This window comes from Coregonus clupeaformis, chromosome 3, assembly GCF_020615455.1.
Source record: "Coregonus clupeaformis isolate EN_2021a chromosome 3, ASM2061545v1, whole genome shotgun sequence".
In the NCBI taxonomy this organism is placed as follows: domain Eukaryota; kingdom Metazoa; phylum Chordata; class Actinopteri; order Salmoniformes; family Salmonidae; genus Coregonus; species Coregonus clupeaformis.
In genome coordinates, this window is record NC_059194.1 from 14607391 (window position 1) to 14620016 (window position 12626).

General features: G+C 42.7%; 1 protein-coding gene across 1 annotated transcript in view; it reads left to right on the top strand.

The window, feature by feature from the left end:
- Nucleotides 1-12626, top strand: part of LOC121538153 (ecto-NOX disulfide-thiol exchanger 2-like) — a 248638-nt gene that overhangs the window by 108657 nt on the left and 127355 nt on the right. Inside the window, exon 4 of the mRNA XM_045207428.1 lies at nt 3601-3807. Coding sequence (XP_045063363.1) covers nt 3601-3807 — 207 coding nt within the window. The remainder of the gene's footprint in view (nt 1-3600; nt 3808-12626) is intronic.

Sequence of the window (12626 nt, forward strand, 5' to 3'; positions counted from 1 at the left end):
TCCAAACACACCAAGACAGTCGTGAAGAGGGCACGACAAAACCTATCCCCCCTCAGGAGACTGAAAAGATTTGCCATGGGTCCTCAGATCCTCAAAAGGTTCTACAGCTGCACCATCAAGAGCATCCAGACTGGTTGCATCACTGCCTGGTATGGCAACTGCTCGGCCTCCGACTGCAAGGCACTACAGAGGGTAGTGCGTACGGCCCAGTACATCACTGGGGCCAAGCTTCCTGCCATCCAGGACCTCTATACCAGGCGGTGTCAGAGGATGTAAGGGTTGGTTTGAGGTGTGACCCAGGTGCGTTGCAGGATAGAGAGTAGGCAGTAGGCAAGGATGGTGAAACAAGGATCTTTACTGGTGGTCCAAAAGCCATGATACAAATCAACGGACCATACACGAAAACAAATGAGGAGCACATAGGTCTCCAAAAAACAGGTTGACAACAAACAATATACGAAATACTAACTCTGACTGGAAAAACACAATGACACAGTGAGAACACTTCTCGAGTACCTGTAACTCCGTCACGTGATCCGACACTGATATGTACTGCTTGACATCAAGGAACTAGCAGAGAAAACTGAGCAAGGGAACACAGGGAAGTGAGGGCATAAATACACAGGTGAATCAGATAGCCACAGGTGACACCAATAGGCAGATAATTAGTCCCGACTGTGAGTGAGGAGGTGCCTATGGTTGTCGGAGGATGACACCTAGTGGGTTGCTCCGGAACTGCGACCCACTCCTGTAACAGAGGAAGGCCCTAAAAATTGTCAAAGACTCCAGCCACCCTAGTCATAGACTATTCTCTCTGCTACCGCACGCCACTTTAATAACTCTACCTACATGTACCTATTACCTCAATTATCTGGACTAACCTGTGCCCCCGCACATTGACTCTGTACCCGTACCCCCTGTATATAGCCTCGCTACTGTTATTTTACTGCTGCTCTTTAATTATTTGTTACTTTTATTTCTTATTATTTATTTATTTATTGTTTTTTTGGTATTCTTTCTTTCTTGAAATTGCATTGTTGGTTAAGGGCTTGTGAGTAAGCTTCACTGTAAGTTCTACACCTGTTGTATTCGGTGCATGTGACAAATACAATTTGATTTGATTTGATTTGAACGTGCATCCTTGTAGCTGTGTGGTCTAATATAGTCAAAATTAGGCTTGGGCAGTATACCGTATATACAGCATACCGTGGTATTTGGAAAAAGCCACGGGATTGCTTTTCAGTACCGTCAGTACCATGAAAAGTTTTTGTATAAATTGTAATATTTCAAACTAGTTTTTAAGTTAATACCTGCATTCAACTTGTGCAATATGTTAGGAGACAAAGCATATTGCGTTCTTCATTTCACCTGTCACATTATTTTACATTATGAAGCTTACCGTAGTTCCCCAGAACTGTTGAGCCACTCACGTGTTTGTTTGTAAATAGCACAATGAGAGAAAGCTGTGTATTTGGATAAACTTTATAGTTAGCTAAGTAAGTGGTTGAATTAATAAGCATCATATAGTGTTAGCTTTCCGCTGTGTTTGAGAAGTCAAAGCACTTTGGATGAGTTATCTGTACAGTTGCCACTGCTTTTTTCTTGATTTCCTTACGTTTATTTTTTCTCCTCTCCGTTCTCGGCCCGTCAGTTCCTCCTCCTTATTCTCTGGGCAAAGAAGGCAGGCCGTTGCCCTAGCGACTCCGGACACAACACAGACACAGCGTGTACACATGCTGCTCCATAGCCAGTACTGTTCTTCCTTCAGACAAGCATGCGTCAAAACTTGTTTCATTTGCACAATGTTTTTTGTTCACGTTCACTTGTAAATGTCAAAACTCACCAAAAATGACATTCAGTAGCTACTACCTATACTTGTATAACTTTATGAGCTGGATTGCCTGTCTTTGGAATTAGTTTATTTTTAATGTGCGCTCATTAGCATATTTAGCTAGCAGCCTTTATTGGAATTTGCTTTTAGTTCATGCAAATTTTGTTAGCATTTTGCGTTTTTAGTGCCCCTTGTATATTAAGCCGGTAATACCGTAAATCCCGGGATGAGAGAAGGATGGTATGATAATATGAAAATCTGGATACCGCCCAACTCTAGTCAAAATGTTTGCCTTGGGGTAAGTTGAGCCAATGGCCATGGGGTAAGTTGAGCCAATGGTTGAGCCAATGTGTTTTCTTCCCAGGCGTAATGCAAGGAATTATTGCTGGGATATGAGGTAACACCAGATTCTGGCCTGTGTTCAAAAAAGTACAAAGTGTTTGTTAGGTTAAAATATGCTTAAAATGAATAAAAGACAAAAAAGTTATTGTGATTGTGTTTAATTGTGTTTAGGAAATACAGATAGACATGGTTTTAAAAGATAGTGGTAATATTTCATTCAGTACAGAAATGTGTAAGCAGCTCAACTTACCCTGACCCCAAGCTCAACTTACCCCATACCCGAGTATGGGGTAAGTTGTGCCAAGAGACCACTTTTTTGGGACAAGCTATGTTTTCAAAACTGTAATGTTTACATGAATTCTGATCATTCCCAGGGATACGCAACATCCTGAAATATATGTAGATATGTTTGTTAGAAAGAATACTATATTTCTCTTGACGGAGTGATGCTGAATGATAAAAGTGGCTCAACTTACAATAACATTTATGAAGCTGACGTTAGCTAGCAAGCCTTCTCCATTGTTTAACATGGCTGGTTAGCTACCCAGCTAGCACATAACGTTCTGAGAACCATATGTTTCTTAGACCTTGGTGAGAGCGTGGTTGTCCTATGGTTATTTTGCATACAACCTTCCCACAACGTTCTGGGAATGGTGCAGGATAGTTGGTTGGCTTTGGAACATTCTCAGCACATTTAAGGAAGTTGACAAAATATAATTATTTTCCTTGGTGTTTCATTACTTTAACAGAACATTTTCTAAAAGTTCAAACATGGTTATATTTAATTACATTTTTGGTAATGTTCTAGGTACGTTCTCCAACTGGTTTGACATTGGGAATGTTCTCAAATAGTTCAGAGAATGTTAAGAAACAACATTCTTCTGTGGGGATGTAAGTTTTTCAGCATAACGTTTTCTGCAGGTTTCCTCATTTAATGTCATGTTCTCAGAACATTAAGAAAACTTTCCATAAAAAAACACAAGAAAATATTAGTAACGTTCAAATAATGTTCTAAGAATGTTATTTTAAAACATATTTCAAAAACCTCCAAATAACCTTTACATTTCATTTGAAACATTCACAACATTTAGAGAATGTTCTCAAAACGTTATTTAATTACCTTCAAATAACCTATATTTTCAGTTCTCAGAATGTTAATAAAACCTCCAGGAAATGTTCACTTCCATTCTCAGAACGTTTTAAAAACGTTCAGTTTTACCGGTCACGAAACGTATGGCTTTGTTCCCAGATACAATGGGAAACCAAAAACGTACATTCCCACAACTTCCAAGGAACTAAATGTGCTAGCTGGGTAGCTATCTAAATATAATCTATACTTTACCTCTCTCCTTTCCTTGTACAGACCTGAATGTGTTCATTCATCCAATTACATAAATCTCCTTCTTTTCTCTCTTTATGTTGCTTAGACCTTCCCTCTCCGGCCATCAGGGAGCGCCCTCCCGGCTGTAAGACTGTGTTTGTGGGTGGTCTGCCAGAGAACGCTACCGAGGCGCTCATCGTGGAGGTATTCGGCCAGTTGGGTGAGATCATCGCCATCCGCAAGAGCAAGAAGAACTTTTGCCACATCCGATTTGTCGAAGAGTTCACTGTGGACAGAGCCCTCTTCCTGTCTGGTACTTTTCCTACGTTTCCTATTAAACATCATGCTGTGTTTTGGAATAAATGTCCTCCCTCTCCAGTCAGAGACCTTAACTATGCAGGTCAATGAGGAGACAACTAGAGGTGTTGTGGAATAAATGTCCTCCCTCTCTAGTCAGAGACCAAACTATGCAGGTCAATGAGGAGACAACTAGAGGTGTTGTGGAATAAGTGTCCTCCCTCTCTAGTCAGAGACCTTAACTATGCAGGTCAATGAGGAGACAACTAGAGGTGTTGTGAAATAAATGTCTCAGATACCCTTACTATTAAAGTTGCAATATGTTGCTCCATCTATTACATTTTAGTCATTTAGCAGACGCTCTTATCCAGAGCGACATACAGTTAGTGAGTGCATCCATTTTCATACTGGCCCCTCGTGGGAAACGAACCCACAACCCTGGCGTCGCAAGCGCCATGCTCTACCAACTGAGCTACAGGTGACATGTATTAGACTAGAGAGAGAGAGAGAGAGAGAGAGAGAGAGAGAGAGAGAGAGAGAGAGAGAGAGAGAGAGAGAGAGAGAGAGAGAGAGAGAGAGAGAGAGAGAGAGAGAGAGAGAGAGAGAGAGAGAGAGAGAGAGAGAGAGAGAGAGAGAGAGAGAGAGAGAGAGAGAGAGAGAACAACACAGAATAATACCAGTAACCTAAATGTCCAAACACTCATAGATAACTTTCTCGATACCACATTCACTCATAGTAAAGAAAGCATCAATCTAGCTGTAAAAAACATCAACAAATGTATATATTCAGGCAAACGGCAAAAGAAGCACAACTGAAATTGATAAAAAACTAAACTAAAATGACCACAAATGACAACTGGTTTGATGCCGATTGTAGAATTATAAGGAAAAAACATAGAACACTATCAAACCAAAAGCACAGAGACCCAAATAATGGTGAATTACGCCTTCATTACTGTGAGTAAAAGTACAAAAAATAAAAGCAAATAACTAAAGAGCAGCAGTAAAATAAAATAACAGTAGGGAGGCTATATACAGGGGGGTACTGGTGCAGAGTCAATGTGCGGGGGCACCGGCTAGTCGAGGTAATTGAGGTAATATGTATATGTGGGTAGAGTTAAAGTGACTATGCATAGATAATAAACAGAGTAGCAGCAGCGTAAAAGAGGGGGTGGGGGTGGGGGGGCAGTGCAAATAGTCCGGGTAGCCATGATTAGCTGTTCAGGAGTCTTATGGCTTGGGGGTAGAAGCTGTTGAGAAGCAATACAAATTAGCAATACAAAATGGTGACATATGGACAACCCATTTTAATTATATAATAATAATATGCCATTTTAAAACACTCTACAACACCATTCAAATTGACACAAACACAGAACAATGCCAAATTCATGAGAAGTTGAATGGATTAGAAAAAGCTATAAAGGACAATCAAAATCCATTGGACTCCCCAATTACTGACCAAGAGCTCTATAAGAAACTTCAGGCCCTCAAATAAAAAATAAAAAAGCATGCAAACCTGATGGCATCCTAAATGAGATGCTCAAATTCACTAGTGCAAAATGTCAATTGGCTATATTAAAACTGTTTAATTTGATCCTGAGTGTAGGTTATTTCCCTGACATCTGGAATCAAGGACTCATAACCCCAATCTTTAAGAACGGAGACAAATTTGACCCTAACAATTACAGACGCATTTGTGTGAACAGTAACCTGGGGAAGGTTTTCTGTAGTATTATATATGTATCTAAACAATGTCTTGAGTAAAAGCCAAATTGGATTTATATCAAAACATTGCACGAACGATCATATTTACACCCTACACTCCCTGATAGATAAACATGTCCACCAAAATAATACCAAAATGTACGCTTGCTTTAGCGACTTCCAAAAAGCATTTGATTCTATTTGGCATACAGGACTGTTCTACAAAATTATTGAAAGTGGTGTAGGGGGTAAAACATATGACATAATTAAATCAATACGTGCAGCATCAAATACGTGCAGCATCAAAATTGGCAAGAAAATAACTGAATTCTTTAACCAGGGGCGGGGCCTTCACCAGGGTTGCAATCTGAGCCCTGCACTATTCAATATTTACATCAACAAATTGGCCATTATTCTAGAAAAATCCTCAGCCCCTGGTGTTAGTCTTCACAATTCAGAGGTTAAATGCCTGTCTTCGCAGATGACCTATGCCTGCTGTCACCCACAGCACATGGCCTACAGCAGAGCCTGGACCTGCTAGAGCAGTACTGCCAGACCTGGGCCCTGGCAGTAAACCCCAAAAATACTAAAATAATGATTTTCCACAGAAGATCCAGATCTCAGGGAATTAGACCAAAGTTCTCAATTGGTACAAAATATATAGAGTACTGCACACACTACAATTACTTAGGTTTAAAAATAAGTTCACTGGACACCTTAATGATGCAGTGAATGAACTGAGAGAGAAAGCACACAGGGCATTCTACGCCATTAAAAAACAAATTCAAATTGAAATACCTATTAAGATTTGGCTAAAATTAATTGAATGTGTCATTGAACCTATTGCACTTTATGGCAGCGAGGTGTGGGGTCCACTTGCAAAACAAGATTTTACCAAATGGGACAAACCCCCTATTGAAACCCTGCATGCAGAGTTCTGTAAGATTCTCCTACATGTCCAGAGGAAAACTACGGTACAAACAATGCATGCAGGGCAGAATTAGGCCAATATCCATTAATAATAAAAACTATTTCAATTAAGTTTTGGAAACATCTAGAATACAGTGACCCCCTCTCATATCATTACCAAGCCCTGCAATGCCAAGAGCTGAGCAAAGAAAATAGTCCCCTCATCCAGCTGGTCCTGGGGCTGAGTTCACAAACCTGTTCTACTAACACACTGAAGCCTCAGGACCAGAACATCCAATCAATCAGAATAAACCAAATTACAACACAGTCAAAACAAAACTACATTGCTTATTGGGAAACACAAGCACAAGTACAAAGTAAAATGCAGTGCTATCTGGCCCTTAATCGACAGTACGTGGCTAAATATTTGACCATGGTTACTGATCAAAACCTTAGAAAAACCTTGACAAAGTACAGGCTCAGTGAGCACAGCCTTGCCATTGAGAAGGGTAGACACAGGAAAACCTGGCTCCCTGTAGAGGAAAAGCTGTGCAACCACTGCACCACAGCAGAACCTGAGACAGAGCTGCATTTCCTGACAAAATGTAAAAAAGATAAAACAATTAGAGAGTGTCATTTCCCCAAATTTGAAACCGTTTTTCAAGGTCGCAGAGAGCTGTGGGTTGGCAGCGCACTACATTGCTGCCTGCCATAAGATGAGGGACAGTGTCTGACAGACCAACCAACCTGCATATGTCCTCTATATTGTTATTGTTCAATGGTTATTTTGACCCTTGGTTATTGTTGTTACTGTTGTCCAGTTGAGAATATTGATGATTATTATTTTAATTATGTTAATATTGTAAATATCCAAAGTAAGCTTTGGCAATATGTACATTGTTACGTCATGCCAATAAAGCATATTGAATTGAAAGCGAGAGAGAGAGAGAGAGAGAGAGAGAGAGAGAGAGAGAGAGAGAGAGAGAGAGAGAGAGAGAGAGAGAGAGAGAGAGAGAGAGAGAGAGAGAGAGAGAGAGAGAGAGAGAGAGAGAGAGAGAGAGATTGAGAGAGAGATTGAGAGAGAGAGGGAGAGAGAGAAGACAGAGAGAGAGAGAGAGAGAGAGAGAGAGAGAGAGAGAGAGAGAGAGAGAGAGAGAGGGAGAGAGAGAAGACAGAGAGAGAGAGAGAGAAAGACAGAGAGGGAGGGAGAGAAAGAGAGAGAGAGCGAGAGAGAGTGGGAGGGAGAGAGAGAGAAGAGAGATAGAGAGTTAAAAAAAAAACTTTATTGGGTCTGGGAACCCACAACACAATAAACACTCAAACAAACAAAAACATGGTTAAACATCAATTAAAAACACAACACCAAATCTTCCTCCACAGTAACTAAACACAACAACCTCTGAATACCTCATATGCTCATAAACAGCCCAATGTTATTAACCAGTTTGTAATAGGCAAACTCAACCCTCAGTCTCGCTGCCAACATCCCCTCCAGCATGGCCACAGACCCCTGTCCCCAAATACTGTTCTTTTGTGTCTTCCAAATTGCTAATTTAGCTGCCCCTGACACAAAGTTAAGTAAGAGAACTACACCCCTTCGACTAAACAGTTGGGAAGAGAAAACATCTCCCAGAGCTGAGAACCAACTAGGATCAGGTCAATCATCCCGACCATCCTGGGACACTGTAAAAACAGATGTGCCAGAGTTTCAGACTCAGCACAGAAAGGACACCCCTCCCCAATAGTAGGATCCAGGTGTACCAGATGCATGTTGGTGGCTATAGCTCCATGTATTATCCTCCATCGGAGGTCAGATGTCCTCTTATCAATAGGCAGTTTATATAAAGACCGCCAACAGCCTTTTGGGGAGGCACCTGGACCAAACAGACCCGCCCACCTCGTCGATTTGACCCCTTCCAAGGAAGAAGCACGGGACACTTTTACACATATTATGTACATGGCCTTCTTTCCCACCGCCTTGAACTCCCCCAGCTCCGGGGTATCGAAGGAATGTCTTCATCTAATGCCCCCGCCGCAGCACTAACATTAAGCGCAGGGAACACATAATGCAGACACTCTGTCCACCGATGAGAGTTGGAAGTATCAGTCACATACTGCCGATGAAGTACTGGCAAGGAATCGCAGACTTCAGCTACGACCTTCTTCAGTAGGCGAGATGATCGGATCCCAGCTCTTTCTCCCAGCTCCTCCAACGATCTGCTCCAGCGCATCAGATGACCCAGCTTGGTACACCCCACACCTAACATGCATGAACGTAGGCTGGCTGAACACATATCACGGGACTGGGACAGTGTTATAAATAAGAGGCTCTTCAAAAAGCCACATCCATGGTGGCGTGCAGGCCGTATGGGACATGTCGAAAACTCTCCATGCCTCCATAACAGACTCATAGAATGGAGTCAGGCCAGAGAAATCACCCCCCTCTAGCTTTAAGAGGAGAAGGTGCTTGTCTAAGCCCAAACAGCCAACTCTCCTCATCAATGTGAAGGCTGTGTCGACCCAGCTAGAACCGTCGCTGTACAACAGTCTCTGGGCTGCTTGATGCCGGAAAGCCATGATCCTAGAAGAAATGTCCACCAGGCCTTGCTGACCCTTGTGCAGTGGCAGGTACAGGGCTGCAGCTTTAATCCAATGTTGTCCAGGCCTGAAGAAATTGACAAGGGTCCTCTGAAGCTCTTGTATCAGGCTGCTATAAAATCATTAGTCTGTGCCATAGGGTAGAGGCAGCTAGGTTATTGGCTACCAGCACCCTTCCCCTATAAGACAGCTGGAGTAGCACCCATTTCCACCTAGACAATTTGGCACACACCTTCTCCACTACACCTTCCCAGTAATTTTTTTGAAAGACATCGATGCCTAGGAAAACCCCCAAAGTCTTCATCCCATCTCTGCCCCACTGAAGCCCCCCTGGTAACCCTATCTGAAACTGACCTACCCACAATGATTCACTCTTTTCCAAAATAACTCTAGCTGAGTAGGCCCCCTCATACACCTTTAGAGCATTTGAGAGAACCTTACTAGTTTCTCTGTGCCAGGGGTTATGAAGGGTCCCACGATAGCACTGTCTGCGTATGCAGATGACGTGAAAGTTTTTATTAAAGGAGGTGAGGATGTTAAGCCTCACTCTTAAAGAAACAAAGCATTGGTTCAATTGCCAGACAATATAATTGTCCTAAAATTGGGCATCCCTGCCTAATACCCCTATGGACGGGGATGGGGCAGCTCAAACCACCCCCACCTTCACCATACATGAGGCCCCAGCATACAGTAAACTCATCCAAGACAAAAAAACATCCCCAAACCCAAAGGCTTTCATTGTTTTGAACAAGTACTGGTGGTCCACACGGTCAAAAGCCTTCTCCTGATCCAAAGAAAGCAAACCCACATTCACATCAGACAGTTTACAAATGTCTAAAACATCTCTTATTAGATACAAGTTATCAACAATAGAGTGGTCAGGGACACAGTAAGGCTGGTCCTTGTGGACCAACAGCCCCATATATTCTTTCAACCTGTTTGAGAGATACTTAGATATCATTTTATATTCTGCACACAGCAATGCAACAGGTTGCCAGTTTTTTAAAAGAGCCAAATCCCCCTTTTTTGGCAACAATGAATGCACAGCACGTTGACAGGATACAGGAGGAGAACCCTCATGAAACGATACACACCACTTCATAAAAATCCCCCCCAACAGACCCCCAAAAGTACTTATAGAAATCAGATGGTAAACCATCGATGCCAGGGGCTCGGCCTGATGAAAGCTGCATAACTGCAGTGGACAGCTCCTGCAGAGTAGTGTCAGAGTCCAAAGCAGCTCTCTGCTCAGGGCCCAATTGAGGAAGTCCATGTAACAACTATTCAGCACACAGAGGATCACAATCCTCCGCCTTATATAGGGCAGAGTAGAAATCCACGGCATGTTGGCGCATCTCACCGTCATCCGTGGTCACCTTCACATCAGGGAGATGAAGGCCGACCATCTGTTTGCGTTGCAATGTCGACTGCCCTAGGTTTTTTTTTTTAAGCGCTATCCTTGAGGGTAGCAAAGCGAGACCTAATTAAGGTACCCTTAACTCTTTCATGTAAAAACGACCTCAGTTCATGTCTCTTGTCCTGTGAGTTCATGACTAGTCCAGGGTCATTCTGAGTGAGTAACTTCAATTCAATAGATTTTATGTCTTGTTCAAGGGCCCTTTAACTTCAATACTAGAAAGAGCAGTATACTGTTGACAAAACCCACATATTTGGGACTTCCCAACCTCCCACCATTGTCTCAAGGACTCAAAATTCCATTTAATATCCCTCAATTTTTCCCAAAACAACAAAACCTTTTCACAAAACATGGCATCAACTTAACATTAAAATACAAATAAGGTACATTCGTGGACAGGACAAGTGAATATCAACAGTAACAACCCTACCACAGTAGTGCTCAGATACATACAACCTGTCTAACCTTGCTGCACTGACACAACCTTCATTAACTTTTAGCCATGTGTACTGCCTAACTTTTGCATTTCTTACTCTCCACACATCAGAAAGCTCAAACACAGTTAATAGACCAGACAGACAAGTAGTTGACCATAGGTGAGGTTCTTCAGCAGTGCGATCAACAGTCAAATCCACTGTACAGTTCCAGTCTTAAGGTTTCCTTTATTTGATCAAATACAGCAATACACTCTGTAACCTCATTAGGAGCATAAACATGAACAAATAAAAATTTAACATAACATCCGCCTTGACCAATAAAACCCGACCCATGACAATCTCTGTTGTAGATACCACAGTCACCCCTTAGCCTCAGGAAAACAAAATTGCCACCCCAGCACTGAAATTAGGACCATAACTGAGTATGTGCTACCCCTCCCACCACATACCCCAGTCAACCTCATTAGCCTCATCACAATGTGTCTCCTACATTAATCATTTTCTGTTTAATTACTTCTAACACCCAAGCCCTCTTATTTCTGTCCCTTCCCCCATTACTATTGAGAGAATCTACCCTTAGTACCTCCATATAGAAAAGAGAAAGGAAAAACTGAAGAAACCGCAAAGAAACCAGACAAAGAGAAAAAAGCACCCTATGAGGCATTGTACTCATCATTGTTTTAGTTCTCTTAACCTTACCACGTTTCCCACTACCTTTTGCTGCCGTGACAGCAGCAACACATTTCCTCAAGCGGAAACGCTTCTTCACACTCAACTGGTTTAACCCCACCGTCTTCTGTAACACCACAGCTGACCTCAAAAACGTATCAACATAAAAAAATCTGCCAATTTAACAGATTTCCCAAAAGTCTGGTTCAGGAACCCATTTACCTCATCTAGATTGTAAATTGAGTCATCGCCAGCTGCTATCATATCAACAGGGATATCAGAAATGTCCATATCCTTCTCCTGACCCTCCTCAACAGGCCACAGACCCCTGACTCCCTTCTGCCACATCCCTCTCAACACTCCCCACTTGCACCCCATCACTCGTAATGGGCATCTCCTCCACTGCCTGGAGACTAGCCCCACTTGAACCCCCTCCTGTACCCCATTACTCGTAATGGACATCTCCTCCACTACCTGGGAGACTAGCTCCACCTGAACCCCCTCCTGTACCCCATCACATGTACTGGGCATCTCCTCACCAGTCTGGGGAAATGGCTCCCCAGATCCATCCTTACCTCCTACAACAATATGTTTCTGCTGCACATCAAAGGCTATGTTCCCCTCTGGTACAAGCTGCAACTCAGTACCCTCAACACAAACAATTTGTTCCTCAACAACAGGTGCTTGTGGCTGCTCTACCACTGTCAACCCACCTCTCCCTACATCAGTGGGCCCAGGCGTTACGAGGACCACCTGCGTCCCGCCCTCAGCCTTCTCCCTTTTCGGGCAAACATGTCGCTTATGGCCAACATCCCCACACTCAAAACACAGTTGACTACCCGTACTAGCATAAGCCATATACAGTCTGTTGTCATACTTGACTTTAAACGATAACTCCAAAGTCTGCTCCAGTGAGTCCAAAAACATAAACGCCTGTCGCCGAAACGACATAACCTGTTTCAGTGCCGGGTGTTTGCAACCCAGCGGGACACTTTTAATTGAATTAGAAAACTTCCCAAACCGCAGTAACTCGCGCTCCAATAGCTCATTGGGAATAAAAGGCGGTACATTCGAAATCGTAACCCTTGTTGATGGAGA